The 18,716-nt window shown below is 44.2% G+C and overlaps 1 protein-coding gene across 1 annotated transcript in view; it reads right to left on the bottom strand.

Moving 5' to 3' along the window:
• The window catches only part of Samhd1 (SAM and HD domain containing deoxynucleoside triphosphate triphosphohydrolase 1), a 45,870-nt gene that overhangs the window by 4,272 nt on the left and 22,882 nt on the right, over positions 1 to 18,716 (bottom strand). The window contains exons 7-14 of the mRNA XM_051143662.1: positions 15,086 to 15,241; positions 13,490 to 13,590; positions 11,539 to 11,665; positions 9,262 to 9,353; positions 7,555 to 7,670; positions 5,739 to 5,875; positions 4,605 to 4,697; positions 621 to 725 (exon numbers count right to left, since the gene is read on the bottom strand). Coding sequence (XP_050999619.1) covers positions 621 to 725; positions 4,605 to 4,697; positions 5,739 to 5,875; positions 7,555 to 7,670; positions 9,262 to 9,353; positions 11,539 to 11,665; positions 13,490 to 13,590; positions 15,086 to 15,241 — 927 coding nt within the window. The remainder of the gene's footprint in view (positions 1 to 620; positions 726 to 4,604; positions 4,698 to 5,738; positions 5,876 to 7,554; positions 7,671 to 9,261; positions 9,354 to 11,538; positions 11,666 to 13,489; positions 13,591 to 15,085; positions 15,242 to 18,716) is intronic.

Raw genomic sequence — 18,716 nt, forward strand, 5'->3', positions numbered from 1 at the left:
CAAAGTCACCAAGCTAAGAGTCACAACATATATTGAGAGGACCTGGTGCAGACCCATGCAGGCCCAGCGCTCACTGCCTCAGCCTCTGAGAGTCCATGTGCACTCTGCTTAGTTGATTCAGTGGCCTGCCTCTCCCCCCCCCCCCCGACCCCCCTGCCTTTTTTGGTTTTTCGAGACAGGGTTTCTCTATGTAGCCTTGGCTGTCCTAGACTCACTTTGTAGACCAGGCTAGCCTCGAGCTCACAGCAATCTGCCTGCCTCTGTCTCCCGAGTGCTGGGATTAAAGGCGTGTGCCACCATGCCCGGCCCTGCCGTGCCCCCCCCCCCCCGCCCCAGGATTTCTGTGTGTACCCTTGCCTGTGCTGGACTCGCTTTGTAGACCAGACTGGCCTCGAACTCACAGAGATCCACCTGCCTCTGCCTCCCGAGTGCTAGGATTAAAGGCATGCGCCACCACACCCGTCCTGCCTTTTTTTTTTTTTTTAAACAGTATATACATTGAATTCACAACCTGACTGGCATGTAAAATATAAATTGCCTTTAAGAACTTGCAAATAAAAAAAAAAAAGAACTTGCAAATATATCCCTCTAGAGAAGACTGCTCTTACGTGGACAGTTACCTGATCTTTAGAGATCGTGACTGCTTGCTTGCTGTCACTCTTACAATAGAAGTGAACATGATCAATTGGGTTCTTGTCTTCCATCCCATAATCCATATTGATAACCTTAATTAAAACAATAAACAAGCAACCAATCACATAATAACCACAAGAACTGAACTCAAAGTGAAGAAGAAGAAGAAGAAGAAGGAAGAGGAAGAAGAGGAAGAGGAGGAGGAGGAGGAGGAGGAGGAGAAGAAGAAGAAATAATAATGAATGGAGCGGATCTCTGTGAGTTCGAGGCCAGCCTGGTCTACAGGGTGAGTCCAGGACAGCCAGGGCTACAAGAGAAACCTTGTCTCAGAAAACAAAACAAAACAAAACACACACACACACACACACACACACAAAGAAACGAATGGAGCCTCTGGGTACTCACAGGTATGAATGTTGGAAAGTGTCACATGTGGAATAAAAATAACTCGGGTGCCTGACCACCTTTGGGGATTTGGTTTAGAAGCCTGGGCGGAGGGGAAGAATCTTTGAGTATTGAACTATGTAGAGTACAAAGGCAATAGTCACTATGTGACAGACGCCGACAGGCAGTAGACAATCAGCTTGTGTGTGTGTATGGGCATATTATACAAGAGGAGGTCAGAGGTCAACCTTGGATGTCATTCGTTAGATACTATGCACTTCTTTTTTTTTTTTTTTCCTGAGAGACAGTCTCTCATTGGAGTGGAGCTCACCAAGCCACTTAGGCTGGAGCCCAGTGAGCCCCAGGGATTTATTTACCCTTGCTTCCCTAGCTCTGGCCTGACAAGTTTTTATCACATGGTGTGTGTGTGTGTGTTCTAAATTGTGTTCTGCAGATAGAACTCAGGGCCTCATGTTAACAGGGCTAGTGAAAATATGTGGCATGCTTGCCTGGGACAGTGACTTTATTTATTTATTACATGCCAGAAGAGGGCACCAGATCTCATTACAGATGGTTGTGAGCCTCCATGTGGTCGCTGGGAATCGAACTCAGGCAGTGCCTTTAACCTCTGAGCCATTTCACCAGCCCCAGGGACAATGACTTTAGAAGTGAGCAGGAATTAACCAGGTAGGAAGAAAAGGATTTCCAGGCAATAAAAACTGCTCTGAAGCACAGGTCTGAAACTGCCTGATGGTTTAGCCACAGTGAAATCACTGAAAATCTTGGTGAGAATTTTGCTTCCAGATAGTGTGTGTGTGTGTGTGTGTGTGTGTTTGTGAGTGTGCACTGGAAACTGAACTCAGGGCCTAGAGAATACTAGGCTAGTGTTCCATCACTGAGCCAAATTCCCAGCCCTAGATTCTGGAACATTTTAAATTTGAGATTTCAGATTTTGGGTAAGGAGTACTTAGCCTCTATCTGGAGAAAAACATTAAGAATTCAGAAGGCTTTCCCATGAGTTTAGCCCAAGGGAGAGGAAAGGGAGCAGGGTGTGTGCAGAGAGAAGACCGTCTAGCTGCCAATGGAACACTGACAGGCCAGGCTGTGAGACAGCGAGAAGCCAGTAAGAGGGCCAGAGGCACTAAACTAGGGACAAGTGAATGAGATGGACAGAAAACAGGGTGCTCACATCAGTGATTTCGGACTGGGTGGCCTCAAATGTTGACAGTCCCAGTAAGCAGATAAGGTGGCTCTCACTTGCTGGAACCCCAGCAACATTAGGAAAACCGTAAATTCTAGGAGACCCTGGGCTACACAAATAAGGCAGAGCAAAGCTTACACAAGTCAAAACATAAACTGCGGAATGGAACTGTATGACGTTATTATGGTGGTTACTTTTCTTTCTTTCTTTCTCTCACTCCTTCCCTTTCTCTTTCTTATTTTTTCTGGTTATTTGAGACAGGGTTTCTCTTTGTAGCCTTGGCTGTCCTGGAACTCACTTTGTAGACCAGGCTGGCCTCAAACTCACAGAGATCCACCTGCCTCTCCTGGGATTAAAGGTGTGTGCTACCACTGCCCAGCCTGTAGTGGTTAATTTTCATCATTGACATAACTGGCTTCAGCTGGGCTCATCTGTGAGAGGGTTTCCAGAAAAGATTAACCGAGGGAAGACACACCCCAAATGTGGGCTGCAGCAGCCTATGGGCAGGGCTTTGGACTGAATAAAACTGGAAGAAAGTGGGGCTGGGGATTTAGCTCAGTGGTAGAGCACTTGCCTAGCAAGCGCAAGGCCCTGGGTTCAGTCCTCAGCTCTGGAAACAAAACAAAACAAAACAGAAAACTGGAAGAAAGGAAGAAGAGCTGAACACCGGGATTAATCTGCGCTGTTTCCTACCGTGAACACAGTGGCAGTGGCTGCCTCATGTCCTCGCTGCCCTGCCCCATGCACCAAGGTGAACTCAAACTGTGAGCCCAAAGAAGCCTGTCTTGCCTCAAAGTGCTTTTTTCATGTTTCCTCATATCAATGAGAAAAAAAAAAAAAAAAAAATAACAAAGCCACTAAAGAGAACAGGTAGTTTGGGCATAGCGATGACCCCGGTAAACAAGTCCGAGTCAGTTGTAATTTCAGAATAAATGCAGAATTTGTGCTTTTGTACCAATTTACACTTCTGTATTTTCATGTAGATTTATGAATTTTATAACACTCTTTGCTCTTGTAAGGCTGATGTTAAAAAAAAAAAAAGTTCACTGTAGCATCCCACTGACATCATGTGATTTTGGGTAAGCTTAAACTTGCTTTCACGTCTGCTCTGGGTAGCATCGGGTACCTCTGAGCTAAACGCATTTGGAGACTGTTCTTTGAGTGAGAGAAGTCAGATTGGAGGGTGAGGGATTGCCCCAGCCCTGAGAACAAGACAGGCTTCCTGGTGAAGCAGGAGAGGCGGTGCGCACACTGGCTCACAGGTGCCCAGGGAGAACGCTGGGAAATGACATCTTTGTAAATCTCAGAAAGTGCAAGAAAGCCCGGCTCCCCAGGCCACTCATTGTATCCTTTGGCAAAGAGCGGTTACGGCCTTTGTCAATGAAAACATGAGAAAGGAGAGACACAGGCAAACACTCCTTGAGATTTCAGAGGAATAGAGCACTGAAAAGAATTTCCTACAGAAAATTAAAGAAAGTGCAGAAGGTTACAGGACTTTTCATTCGAGTACACCAAAGACATTGTGGCCATGTGAAAACTGGAATAAAAAAATCTTAACTGTTTTGTGTATATATGTAGGCAAGCAAAAATATCTAATTGGTACCTTTATGGCCAAAATAATTTAAATCAACACATGTATTGTGTTGTTTATCCCATAATCTCAATATGCTGACAGAACATCACAAAGAAAATTTGAAAAGTGGCTAATACTGATTTCGTCTATAAGACCATAGATGATTCTATTTTTTCTAGTTTTCATTCTTTTTTTTTTTTTTAAATAAGTTTTTCAAGATAGGTTTTCTCTGTGTAGCCCTGGCTGTCCTGTCCTGGAACTCACTTTGTAGACCAGGCTGGCCTCAAACTCACAGGGATCTACCTGCCTCTGCCTCCCAAGTGCAGGGATTAAAGGCGTGCGCCACCACTGCCTGACTTACATATTTTTAAAATTACGTGCATGCATGTGTGTCTGTGTGTGAGGGGGTATACACAATGCATCGTAGGAGGACAATGGACCCTATGTCTCCAGCCTCTTTGTTGTTGCTTTGCTCTGTGGACCAGGCTGGCCTCAAATGTGTGCTTCTTCATCTCTGAGTGCTGAGCTTTCAGAAGCACATCGCCACTCCTACTCTCCAAGCTTTCCTAATGAGGGAAGGCTCTGTTCTGTTCTGTTCTGTTTTTTGAGACCAAGTCTCTCTACATAGCTCTGGCTGTCCTGGGACTAAGTATCTAGACCAGGCTGGCCTTGAACTCACAGAGATCCATTTGCACCTGTCTCCTGAGTGCTGGAATTAAAGGCATGTGCCAGCGCCCCCACTCCTGCAGGGAAGGCTTTTTTTTTCTTTTTAAACATAACTTTCATTAGTCTATGTTTGGGCTCACTACTTACATCCACTATAAAATCTTCGGCCTTCAGTGCGGAGCCCAGGAGCTTTTCAGGTTTGGCGTCGGCAACCTCTTGGGGAAGCTGTTGATATTCTGACTAGAAGAGATGAGACTCTGCAGTTAGGACCCAGTTGGGTCATTAAGTACTTGTGCCGTGGTCAGGTTCCCTCTTCACCAAGAAAAACAGAGATACCCAGCCACCAAGACAGCTCAAAACAAACAGGGTGCTTTTCATTAAAAAGCAGACAAAACCAACCATCACATTTTGGAAAGGATGTGACATTTATCTAGCCAAGCTACCTCCTGCTGCTTTTATAGGCCCCGTCACATTATCCCAGCATCTCCCCAGTAAGCTGCCTATAGTAGCAAGCCCATCTTCCCAGCCCTCTGTATTTCTGGCCACATATAACACATATAGCATACAAAGTCCATGGAGTTGACTGTTATGATGTTGGGACGGTTCCTGAGCAACGACAGACTATTAGTGGTTACATTTTTGTTTTTGTTTGTTATGTTTTTTGTTGTTGTTGTTTTGGTTTTGTTTTTGTGAGACTGGGTTTCTCTGTGTACCCTTGGCTGTCCTGGACTCACTTTGTAGACCAGGCTGGCCTTGAACTCACAGCAATCCACCAGCTCTGCCTCTTGAGTGCTGGGACTAAAGGCGTGTGCCACCATGCCTGGCGTGGTTACGTTTTTGGAGAGCCAAAATCTAAAGGTCAGTTTTTGACTGCATAGTGTCAAGTGTCCCTAAGCAGTATCGATCAAGGGTCAACCATAGGTCAAGTGGGTTCTCAGAGCCCTAGTGGAGCTCATACTGGTCTTCTTTCGAGGGATTTAGATTCTTTCCCAGTGTTTGGACCCATCTAAAATTTGAAGCCCTTATTGAATGCGTGCGCAAACAGCCATAGTTGCTTAGACCTGCCTTTGCACGCTACCTGACTGCAGTCGCGAGCAATGCGTTCACCACTGCTCAACCTCAGCTTCGCATGCATCTAGCAGGCCTAAGAACATTGCGAGGATGAAATGAAAATAAGCAAGAAGCATGAGGCTTTCCCGTGAGAGATTAGTGGCTTCTTCTTGAGAACAGAGACTGGGACAACCCTCTACCAACAGCAGGAGAGCTCGTGACTTAACTTACCTTCTTAATCTTCTCGCCTTTTGGCTGGGTCTCACCCAAGTACTTGTACAGATTACGGTGTTCAATGTTCCTTAAAATATTACGTGCCTCAGACAACCTTGGATCAGTAGAGTACAAAATCTCCAGAAAAATGTTATCTGTCAAAGTGATGGAATTTCATTCACGTTAAAACAACGGTAGGATTTAAAGAGTGAGAAAAGATAACAGTGTGGAAGGCGGGGATCGTCCCCTGTGTGAGACAAATGGAGAGCATCGGAACGGACGGCAGGCCGGGGGCAGGCATACACAGGGACTCACAGTACTGCTGGGCTTTTACTCTTGTAAACGAGACTTGGTCTTGTTACTTAGCCCCTGATGCCTGGCGTTTCTCAGAAGGAGGTAGGTGGAGGGAAGTGCTACATGTTGGTAACAGTCGAAGTGAAGCGATGAGTTCATGCAAGTTTGTAAACTGACTCAATTAAAAAGTTCTTTCTGAGGGCTGGAGAAATGGCTCAGTGGTTAAGAGTGCTGCCTGCTCTTCCAAAGGTCCTGAGTTCAATTCCTAGTAACCATATGGTGGCTCACAACCATCTATAATGGGATCTGATGCCCTCTTCTGGCCTGCAGGTGAACATGCAGGCAGAGCACTGTATATAATAACAAATACATAAATCTTAAAAAAAAAAAGATTTCTATGTTTTAAAATATTTTATTCTATGATGATCATAGAAGGAAAAAGGCCTCTCATCTTTTAATTTTCTTTAATTTTTTTCTAATTAAAATAGCCCTCAGTCAGATTCATAATTATCATTTATTCCACACAGCACTCTATGTGTGTATGTTCTTCTTGCTTTGAGCTTCTTTTTTGAGAGAAGGTCTCACTCTTAGGGTGGCATGAGCTTATGTTGACCTCAAACTTGTGGTAATCCTCCTGCTTCATCCTCCTGAGTGCTGGGTTTATAGGTGTGAGCCACTGCATCTGGCTATGTGCATACAATATTTTTATGAAACATCTGAACTCTGCAGTATGAAATTCCCAAGAACAGAAACACTTTCTTATACATAAATAAATGGACCAAGAAATTTAACAGGGGCCAGGCATGGTGGCGCACGCCTTTAATCCCAGGACTCAGAAGGCAGGGGCAGGATGACTGCTGTGAGTTCCAGGACAGCCAGGGCTACACAGAGAAACCCTGTCTTGAAAAACAAATAAACAAATTAACAGTGATATTTTAAGATATTGTTTACTTGTCTCAATAATGTAACTTAAGAATTTTCATTATTGGTAATAGGGAAATCAAGCAAATCTATAGATAAAACTAGTGGTCACACACTTTTAGTCTTTTAATATCTAGAAGTAGGGGCACCCACCAGGAAGCCAGTTTGCATACACTGCTGCCACGAAGCATTGTTAAATCTGATCAGATGATAATCTGGTATCAATAATCATCAGATTTCCCTATTATAAGTTTTTGTGGGGAGTATGGTGCTGTGGATTGGACCCAGGGCCTCCCCTCGCAATTCCATCCACCACCAGCCCTTAATAACAACATGCTAGGTTTGAGGCCGTATGTTATCTCAACAACCTGTGGCCACTGGCGCAGCACTCAGTGCTGACAAGGCTTTTTTCCTAATTTTTTAGTATTAATCCAGTTGTATTAAATAACAGTAATATTGTATATGTGCCTCCACTTAAGCATTACCTACACATCTACTTTAAGAATTACTGTTCTGTTATTTCACATATATATGTACTTCCTCCCTCTAGCGTCTCTACCCGCCAAGGGCAGTTTGCATCATAGCCGACATGCACCATGCGCGTGTCCTGAGCTCTTACCTGTTAGCTTAGTGAAGGCTTCCATGTCATCAATGGCTGTGGAAATATGAAACTTCTTCCCCGCGGTCCCTGTAATCTCCACATAGGGGTCTGCTTTGAGCAAAGCTTCTGTGATCCTAAGGTCATTTTGTAAAAACACACAAGGAACATTTGAAGATTTGCTTTATATCTTACTCAAAAAGATCCTTCTAGTTTAAGAAGATGAACAAGGTACATTTGAAAGACAGCTGCTCCTGAGCCATGAGTTGTTCGACTGTGTTCCAGGCACTGTGGCGGAGCTTTAGAGGCCTTTATCTCATTTAGTTTTTCTAATAGTATACTCAGCTCCAATTTTAATAATTTAAAAAAATTTTATGTCCATTGATGTTTTGCCTGCATGTATGTCCATGTGGGGGTGCCAGAGCTCAGAGTTACAGACAGTTGTGAGCTGCCATTTGGATGCTGGGAATTGAACCCTGGTCCTCTGGAAGAGCAGCCAGTACTCTTAACCACTGAGCCATCTCTCCAGCCCCCTTAGCTCCAGTTTTAAAGATGCAGAAATAACATAATTTCCTTTAAGCAAGTTCAGTAGAAGTGCATTAAGCTTTGAATCAAAGGTTCTCAGAAAACAAAATTAGGCACCTAACTTTCGACTGAGGTTAAAACTCTTCTGGAAAGCCGGGCGTGGTGGTGCACTCCTTTTATCCCAGCACTTGGGAGGCAGAGGCAGGCGGATTGCTGTGAGTTCAAGGCCAGCCTGGTCTACAAAGCAAGTCCAGGACAGCCAAGGCTACACAGAGAAACCCTGTCTCAAAAAACAAAACAAACAAACAAAAAAAAAAAACCAACAACAACAACAAAAAAACAAAAAACAAAAAACAAAAAACCCCCAAAAAACTCTTCTGGAACCAAGTGTGGTGGCTCCCATCTGTAGTCCCAGCACCTTGCAGGTAGAAGCCAGAGAATCTGAGGGCGAAGCCAACCTGGGCTATACAGTGAGTTCCAGGCCTGCCAAGGGCTATAAGCATGAGATCCTGTCTCAAAAATAAAGACAGCTCCTCATGGCGTCTCTAAGACATGTACAGACTGTGTGCTTTTGGCTATAGCTCTGACTGGACCAGGGAAAAAGATGAAATTCTTATTTGCTACTAATTTTGAAAGGCATTTGACAGGATAAAGGTTGACATTAGAGCCGGGCGGTGGTGGTGCACGCCTTTAATCCCAGCACTCGGGAGGCAGAGGTAGGCAGATCTCTGTGAGTTCGAGGCCAGCCAGATCTACAAAGTGACTCCAGGATAGTCAAGGCTATACAGAGAAACCCTGTCTCAAAAAACCAAACCAAACCAAACCAAACCAAACCAAAAAAAAAAAAAAAAAAGCCAAACCAAACAAACGACACAAACAGAAAAGGCAGACATTAGTATAACTATTAGTCTTACTTTTAATTTAGAATGTCAGCTATCCATGTCTCACTACCTCCATTAATAGTATGAAACTTCCTGGGCAGGGACCCTGCGTCACTCTGCATCCTCTACATGCCTAGCACAGGCCAGCTCCTCTCTCTCTGTCTACCTATCACCCACATCCGTTTTCTTCTTCCTCCTCCTCCTAAATGACAGACTTCTTTTAAGGAAGCCTTTCTAGGTCACCCAGCTTGAGCTGGGCATGCGGATGTGGCAGCGCAGCATCTTGTGAACTTTCATAGCGAGGCACCACCGACGGTCTTACATTATATCGATGAGGTTGCTGATCTTGTGTTGATAGGCTCTGCGGTGTAGGCAGTTGCGTGTGTGGAACATGTCGTACAGATTTCCAGCCTCCTGCGAGGAAACAAACAGTAAGACAGGATCAGGTCTTGTTCTCCCTGGTTTCAGACAGGGCCTCACTGTGCAGCCCTGGCTGTCCTGGAACTCACTATGTGGACCAGGCTAGTCTTGAACTTAGACATCCACCTGCCTCTGCCTTCTGAGTGCTAAGATGAAAGGGCCAGCATACATAGGAAAGACTTTCCTATAGCATAATTCTATACCACTCTGTAAGTTCCGTGAGTATCATGTGGTAAGGACCGCGCAGGGTTCAAATTCCAGGGTTGTTACTTATCTCACCCACTCCCTTCTACACCTCACTCTGCTCGCCTGTTAAACAGTAAAGTGTGCTTTGTCCCACCGAAACTCACATCCAAGCTCAGTCCCTGAAGCAATGGTGGGAGGGAGTGGCAGACCCCGTAAGAGGTGACTGGGTTATCAGGGCTCTGATCTCATGAGAAGCAGGTCAGTTTGTGGAAGCAGGCTGTTACAAAGCCAGCCTGGAACTGCCCCTACCTCTCTTTACCACCTTCCTTGCTTGCACTTCCGGCTTTCACCAGGCATGGAACAGCATGTGATCCATACCAGAAGTAGAACAGATGCTGCTACCATGCTCTTAAACTTCCTCTACAACTAGCCGGGCGTGGTGGCACACACCTTTAACCCCAGCACTTGGGAGGCAGAGGCAGGCAGATTGCTGTAAGTTCGAGGCCAGCCTGGTCTACAAAGTGAGTCCAGGATAGCCAAGGCTACACAGAGAAACCTTGTCTCAAAAACAAAACAAAACAAAACAAAAAAACCAACCACCACCACCACCACCACCACCAACAACAACAACCCCCCAAAACTTCCTCTACAACTATGAAGTAGATAAACCTCTTTCCTTTATAAATTACACAGGGTCAGGTGCTTTGTTACAGCAATAGAACACAGACAGGAACGAGTGAAACAGAGTAATAAGGACTGAGTTGATCTATCAAAAGCACCCAAAGCCCAGCCAGCATAGAAGTCAATAAATGTTGGATTTAATTTTATTATTTTTGTTATTATTTAACCATGCAATAGAGTGAAGAAAGCCTTGTGGTACTTAACAAACGCTAGCATTAAGGTTTTGGAGCCGGGCATGGTGGTGCACGCCTTTAATCCCAGCACTCGGGAGGCAGAGGCAGGCAGATCAATGTGAGTTCGAGGCCAGCCTGGTCTACAAAGCGAGTCCAGGGCAGCCAAGATAACATAGAGAAACCCTGTCTCAAAAAACCAAAAAAAAAAAAAAAAAAAAAAAGAAAGGTTTTGGAGAGCTGGGTGTGATGGCGCACACCTTTAATCCTAGCACTTGGGAGGCAGATGTAGGCATATAGCTCTGAGTTCCAGGCCAGCCTGGTTTACAAAGCGAGTCCACGATAGCCAAGATAACACATAGAACCCCCATCTTCAAAAATAAAAAACAAAAATGAAAAGAAAAGAAAGTTTTGAAGGGCTAGAGAGATGGCTTAGCAGTTGGGAGTCTGTGCTGTTCTTGTAGAGGACCAGAGTTTGGCTCCTATCATCCACATCGGGCAAGTGGAGCTGCCTGTAACGCCAGCTTCAGGAGATGCGATTCCTTCTTCAGGCCTGCAGGGGAACCTGTACCCACGCGCGCGCGCGCACACACACAGACATCCAGATACATAATTAAACATAATAATATATCTTTTTTTGTTTTAAAGAGTTCGTGGGGCTGGAGAGTTAGTAGTGTCTGCTGCACAACCATGAGGACCAGGGTTCGGATCCCAGCATCTATACAATAAGCTGGGTGCGGCTTCCTGTGCACCTGCCACCCTAGCACCGAGGCAGACAGATCAGGACTAATAAACAAACATGAGCACTAGGTATAGGGAGAGACTTGGACGTAAAGGGGTAAGGCAGGCAGTGGCAGAGGAGGGCAGTCTCTGCACGCATTCACACTCACACAGGGGTGCATAAGTGTGTGCACACATGGACCATACATACACATGCACATATTCAAACAAACAAAAAACAAAAGCAAAAAAAAAACAAAACAAAACAAAACAAAAAAAAAAGAAAGAAAGAAAGAAAGGAGGAAAGAAATGAAAGAAAAGAAAGATGGTCTAAGATGGTCTTTGGGTTTTTCCAGATTGCCGAGTCATTATTTCCAGATTTCAGACCAAGAGCTGAATTCTTTTTTTCTGATAGAGCTTACCTTCTCTCTCGTACAAATGTGCTTCACCTTACAGGCACGGTCAGGGTCCTCCACGTCACAGATGCGGGCAAACTTAAGAAAGCGCTTATAATCAAAATTATTTTGTATTCCAAGATGGTGACAGTCCCTATAAAGTTCCAAAGTGGAGATATGAAACATTTTAACAAGGAAACCGTGCCTTACATACGAATTCTGTCTCTGTCTGTCTGTCTGTCTGTCTGTCTGTCTATCTATCTCTGTCTCTCTCTTTCTCTCTCTTTCCTGTCTCTCTGTCTCTCTCTGTGACTCTCTGTCTATCTGTCTGTCTGTCTGTCTCTCTCTCCTGGACGAGGCTTTGGACCTATCAGCTTGCAGAAGGCTGCTTGGGGACTGAAGAATATATTGAAGGAGACAAGGAAGTATAGCTGAGCTAAGTGAGTCAGTGGGAATTTTCTGGAAGAACATGAGGGGAGCTGTTACAGAATAAAAGACTGGAGAGCTGCTGTCCAGGTACAGTGTGCAGACGCTGGATTATGAATCACACACGCTAACAGTAGCAAGGCAGCTATAAAATGGCCAGGGAAATTTTTTTGGTTTTTTTTTCGAGACAGGGTCTCTCTGTGTAGCCTTGGTTACCCTGGACTCCCTTTGTAGACCAGGCTGGCCTTAAACTCACAGCAATCCGCCTGCCTCTGCCTCCCGAGTGCTGGGATTAAAGGCATGCGCCACCACGCCCAGCTGGCCAGGGAATTTTTTTTTTTTAAGATTTTTTTTTTTTTTTTACTTATTATGTTTATAATGCACATTAGATCACATTATAGATGGCTGTGAACCACCATGTGGTTGCTGGGAATTGAACTCAGGACCTCTGGAAGAACAGTCAGTACTCTTACCGCTGAGCCATCTCTCCAGCCCCCTGGCCAGGGAATTTTTAAATCCTTCCCAAATACTAAGTCAGGAGTGGTGGGACACACTTAATCCCAGCACTCCATAGGTTGAGGCAGGAGGGTCTCTCAGTTTGAGGCTAGTGTGGCTTACACAGTGAGGTCCAGGACAGCCAGGACCACAAAGTGAGACCCTGTCTCAAAAAAAATCCTTAAAACAGTTGCAAAGTGTTGTTATGTTTAACAGAGACATTTCAGTTACATACTCGCATAGAAACATTCTGTGGTGAGATGTTATGTTACCTGAGATTTGCTCTATAATAATGTGAGAGCAGAAGGCAGGTAGGTAGAAGCAGGCAGAGAGCTCTATGAGCGTGAGGCCACGCTGGTCTACACGGGGAGACCTTGTCTCAAAACCATAGTAAAATAATGAGAAGTGTGGAATAAACAAAGTAAGACTGGCCATGTGAGGCAGAGTGTGGGGACGCACGCCCCTAACCCACGCCCCTAGCACCTCGGAGGCAGAGACAGGTGGATTTCTGAGTCTGAGGACCACCTGGTCTATGTAGTGAGCTCCAAGTCAGCCAAGCTATATAGTGAGACCCTGTTTCAAGAAACAAACAACAAACACACACAACAGACAAACAAAAGATTGATCGTGTACTGACATTCATAGCACCCTGAGGCATGAGCACCTGGAAGGACGTGAGCCACTCTCACTTAGTACTAACGTCCTTCATTATGTTTAAGAACAAAGTCTTGATTGTGAAGAAGAAAGTACACAGAGAGAAAAATGGACATTTTTCCCACTTCACAATGAGACCGTCTTCTACCATGACCCAGCTTGGGACCTACCCAGAAGCCCAGAAGAGTGAGCGGTCATGATGCAGAAAAGGAGCAGGAAGGAGCCCAGCACACTCAGGGGGAAGAGAAGACAGTTGCACTGTCCCACCTCCGGTGGCCACAGAGCTAGGGCTACAGCCATGCCAGGACCGTGGGGCCCGACTTCTGACTAAGCCAGGGGGGGCTCTAATGCTACATTTATACAAAGACTTTTAGCAATGCTTCTGAAAATGTTTAGTGCATACCTTGCAAAATAATCCCATTTGTCCACATCGATGCCATTTCTTTTGTTGGCCACTATCTCATAAAGGAAGCTCTTCTTGTCAGGACGCCCTTTATACGGCCACTGGAAAACAAGCGACTATCATGGAGTCTTTTTTAGAAGCTTTTTAAAATTATAAGATTTAATTACAAACTAATTTTTAAAAAATCCTTAAATGGTAAACCTTGAAATTTTTTTTGAAACAAGTTTCTCTACGCAGTAAACCTTGAATTTATCTATTAAAATAATAATGTCTTTCATTAGGTGTGGCAACACATACCTGTAACCTCAGCACTCAGGAGGCTGAGGCAGGGGGGGATTGTGACTTCAAAGTCACCTTAGACTACAGACTCCCCCTGCCAGGGAAAAACAAAAACAACCTCTCTTTATGTGTACGCATGTGTGTGTGTGTGTGTCTGTATGTACAGACATTCCTCTTACTTTTCTTTCCCTCTTTTTTTTTTTCTTGTTGTATTTTTCAAGACATGGTTTCTTTGTGCTGTCCTGCACTTGGGACTCGCTTTGTAGCTGATCCACCTGCCTCCACACTCAGCTGTCTTTCCCTTTTTTTTTTTTTTAGGACAGAGTCTCATATAACCCAGACTCAGCTTGAATTCACACACGGGCAAGGAAGGCTTTTAACTTCTGTTCCTCCGGCTCCTCCCTCTCCAGTGACAAGACTGCAGTGACCATGGGCCACCACACCTGTGGCCACTGCCGCTCTAACTACGGACCACTCAGAGCATTTCTGAAGCTAAGTTTTTATTATAGAAATGAGATAGTTGCTCCTCCATCGGTTTGTGTGTGTGTGTATACATCTGTGTACATATACACGTGGAGACCAGAGGTCACTATTGAATTCTGTAGTTGCAAGCCTGCGTCCAGCCATACTTTTTATTGTTTCTGTTTTTAAATTGTTGTGTTGTCTTGTTTATTTGAGACAGAGCCCCACTATCCAGGGCTGGCTGGCTTGGAACTCTCTACGGAGACCAGGTTGGCCTCTGCCCCCTGAGTGCTGGAGTTAAAGATACGTGTTACCGAGCCTGGCTTTTGACAAGGGAGCTGAGGATCAGCAAGTGCTCTTACCCACTGTGCCACCTTCCCTGCCCAAGGTGTAAACTTTACATGTTGATCCTCTTGTCTCTGTATCCCAAGCACTGAGGCTGCAGGCATAAACTATCATTTGGGGGAAATAATGTCTAAAGAACTCAAGAGGAGGGGCTGGAGAGATGGCTCAGTGGTTAAGAGCACTGACTGTTCTTCCAAAGGACCCAGGTTCAATTCCCAGCACCCACATGGCAGCTCACAACTGTCTGTAACTCCAAGATCTGACACCCTCACACCAACGCACATAAATTTAAATAAAATATATTTGAAAAAAAAAAAAAAAAAAAAGAATTCAAGATGAGGGGAAAATACATCATTCTTTCATCTTTTTAATATCAGAAGGCAGATACAGATAACTTGTATTTTGACACTTAGCACCCCTGTAACAGCCAAGTGTGCAGCTCGGAAAGAATCAGGAATGGATTAGATGGACAGTACCAGTTGGCTCTAACTGACATGAGTGAAAACTTACCGAATGACCTTTGACTGGTGTTACAGGTGGGCCCATAATTTGTTCCTTGATAAAGGTAATATCCTCTTCAGGGACAAGGCCATAGTTTTTCATGACAAGTTTGAGTTCGTTAGAATTAACTAGATGCTCAAACATCTCAATCGAGCCTTGTTCATGCTGCAAAAGTCAATATAACACGGCTTGTTGCGAATTCAACCATCAGGGGCTCTGGTTAAACAGAGGTAATTCTCAGATGAAGTCCAGCTGATTGCTAATTATCTGGTTTCCAACTACATTGTGACAGCTTTTAAAATAGTCAGTTTTTGTCAATACTTTATTTATCTACAAAACATTTTTGGTTGGTTGGTTGCTTTTTTGAGACAGGGTCTTACTGTGTAGCTCTGGTTGGCCAGGACTTGCTATGTAGGCCAGGCTGGCCTTGAACTCACGGAGATCTACCTGCCTCTGCCTCCCAAGTGCTGGGATTAAAGGCGTGCGCTGCCACCGCCAGGCCACAAACAACTTTTATTAGTTTTTAAAATGGATATGCAAAGGGAAGAGTCTCACTGTAGCATTTTCACATATATTTTATTTTATTGATCCTCTTCCCCTGGCCTATTAAACTTTAATAAACCATGTTGAATAAATAAACACAATGAATATACTTTATGAAATGTAATCATCTATATTACCAAAAAGATTATTACAAGCTCATACAGGTAGAATGAATATTATTCTGAAATTTAGGATTTTGAGTTTTGTTTTTTTTCCATCAACAGAACATTTGACTTTAAAAACTGTTTTGGAATCTCCACCTTGTGGTAGAAAACACTGGTAACACTGCAAGTAAAATCAAGTGTCTCTCAGCTCTGGTCTGAATTGAACTCTCAGACTGGTCACCTGGTTGCTGATGTCTCTGCTCGCTCACTCACAGTCACTGTATAGATCAAAAGACCCCTAGAGACATCCACCATAGCACACATCTTAACAAAACCGATTCAACATGAAAACAAGCCTGGAAGGAGGCTCAATTACAAACAGATGAACAGCAACTTTGTTATCTCGATTACTTGTGGTCTGTTCTGAGTAAAGGTCTCACTGTATAACCCACATTGACCTAAACTCACTGTATCGCCTGGACTGGCCTAGAACTTGCAATTGTCTCCCTGTGGCCTCTCAAATAATTACAGCCAGAATGCTGGATCACAATGCATGAATTCACATAAGCAACTGCTGTTGCAAGTACAAAACCCTATCATAGAATGATAATAGTTACAAAGTGTGAAACATGGGGCTTGAGAGATGGCTCAGTGGTTAAGAAAGCTTGCTGTGTGCAAGTGGAGAACCTGGGTTTGGTCCGCAGCGCCAACAAGATGACTCACAACCATCCATAACTGCAGCTCCTGGGCACCCAGCACCCTATTCTCACCTCTGTACCAGGCACGCATGTGATGCACATATATACGCATACAGGTAATGCAGATACAAAATTAAAAAAAGAAAACTGTGAAACAGAACCTGGGAATTTTTTTTTTTTAAAGTGTGAAAGTGGGAAGTTTTAAAACGTTGATTATTTAGATATGTGAAAAAGGGATTAACTATTATTCAATAAACATTCTCCTTATTAGGCTGGGGGTATAACTTAGAAGTAGAGTGTTTGTTTGGCATGTATGAGGACCTTAACTCAATTCCCATAACTGCAGATAAAACAAGGGCTGGCTGGAGGAGCCAGGCGTGGTGGCGCACGCCTTTAATCCCAGCACTCGGGAGGCAGAGGCAGGCAGATCACTCTGAGTTCGAGGCCAGTCTGGTCTACAAAGTGAGTCTAGGACAGCCAAGGCTACACAGAAAAACCCCGTTGCGAAAAACCAAAACAAAAAACAAAGAACAAAACCAAGGGCTGGAGAGATACCTCAGTGGTTAAGTGCACTGACTGACTGTTTTTCCAGAGGACCTAGGTTCAAATCCCAGCACCCACATGGTAGCTCACAGCTGTCTGTAACTCCAGAATCTGATATACATACAGGCAAAGCACCAATGCATATAAAAATAAATAAATAAATAATTTTTAAAAAGATAAAACAAATATCTATATAAATAAAGGAAAGATAGTATATTTGTACATTCATATATAAGAAGTAATTGTATATAAGCTAAAGTATTAAATGAAAAATCATTTTGTAAAGACTGGAGATATAGTTTAGTGGTATAGCACTTACCTAACATGTGTAAAACATGTATATTTGATTCTCAGCATACACACACACACACACACACACACACACACAGCATACCCACCTACAGAGCACACCCACCCACAGCACACACGCACACTGACCCACAATACATATACAAAGAGCACACAGACACATAGCACACACACACAGAGAGCACACACAGCAACCCATCCGTAACACACACACAGCACAAAGCACACATATACACAGAGAGCACACACACAGGCACATGTGCAAACATACACACACAAAACACAGAGCACACACAGCAACTCATCCATAATACACACACAGCACATGGTGCGTACACACACACACAACACACACACAGAGCAACCCATCCATAACACACACAGAGCGCACGCACACACACACACACACACACACACACACACACAGTAATGGGTGAGTAGCTCCTAGACCCTATGAAATCAATCCTGCTAGAGAAATATTATAAGCTGGGGCTGGAGAGATGGCTCAGAGGTTAAGAGCACTGGATGCTTTTCCAAACATTATGAGTTCAATCCCCAGCAACCAAAAGGTGGCTCACAACCATCTATAATAAGATCTGGTGCCCTCTTCTGGCTGCAGGCACACATGCAGGCAGAACACTGTATACATAAATAAATAAATATTTAAAGAAAGAAAAATGATAAGCTCTGAACAACTGACTCCCTAATGTACTGGACACTGGCTGAAAAGCAGCAGATGTTAAAATAAAGTCAATGGTAGGATGGGTGGGCAAAGAGCTGCCTTCCAGTGCTATGGCTTTTACGGCTTTCATCCAGGGTGAGTTGTAGACTGGCATCTGGAACTTTCACACCAGGCTGCTGAGAGTGTAAAAGAGAACAAGCATACTGAGAAACCCTGCAGGTTTTTTATGACGACGAGTCAGCACGCGTGTGACTCTATAATTGTACTCTAGGACATTCAATTAAGTGACAGGAGAGCACACTGCCACCAAGCTGTTCTACAACACCTCCAGCAAGCAGCAGCCTTAGATGTCGCAGCCCAAATCCAAAAGGCAACCCAAAGCTCATCAAAGGGAGAAAGAACAAGCAGTAAAAAGCTGTCAGCTGCATTCGACATACAAAATCTCAAGTCATTATGAGGCAGGAAAGAGCATTTACTTCTGATTGTACCGACAGTTCTGGGGGATCAAAGCTAAAGACTCAACTGCTTGGCAAGGGATCTCCCACTAAGCAGCACTCCTAGCCCACTAACCAACTTTTAAAATGGGTAAACCATTAGAGGAAGTCACACACACACACACACACACACACACACACACACCCCACAAAACCACAAAGTGCAAACAACAGGAAATCATATTTGCAACAGGTTCGAGAATAAAGTGAAAACCAGATGCCAAGTCTAAGAGCAGACAGACTAACATGTGTTCATGAAGGTTAGAG

This window comes from Acomys russatus, chromosome 4 (assembly GCF_903995435.1).
Source record: "Acomys russatus chromosome 4, mAcoRus1.1, whole genome shotgun sequence".
Classification (NCBI taxonomy): Eukaryota; Metazoa; Chordata; class Mammalia; order Rodentia; family Muridae; genus Acomys; species Acomys russatus.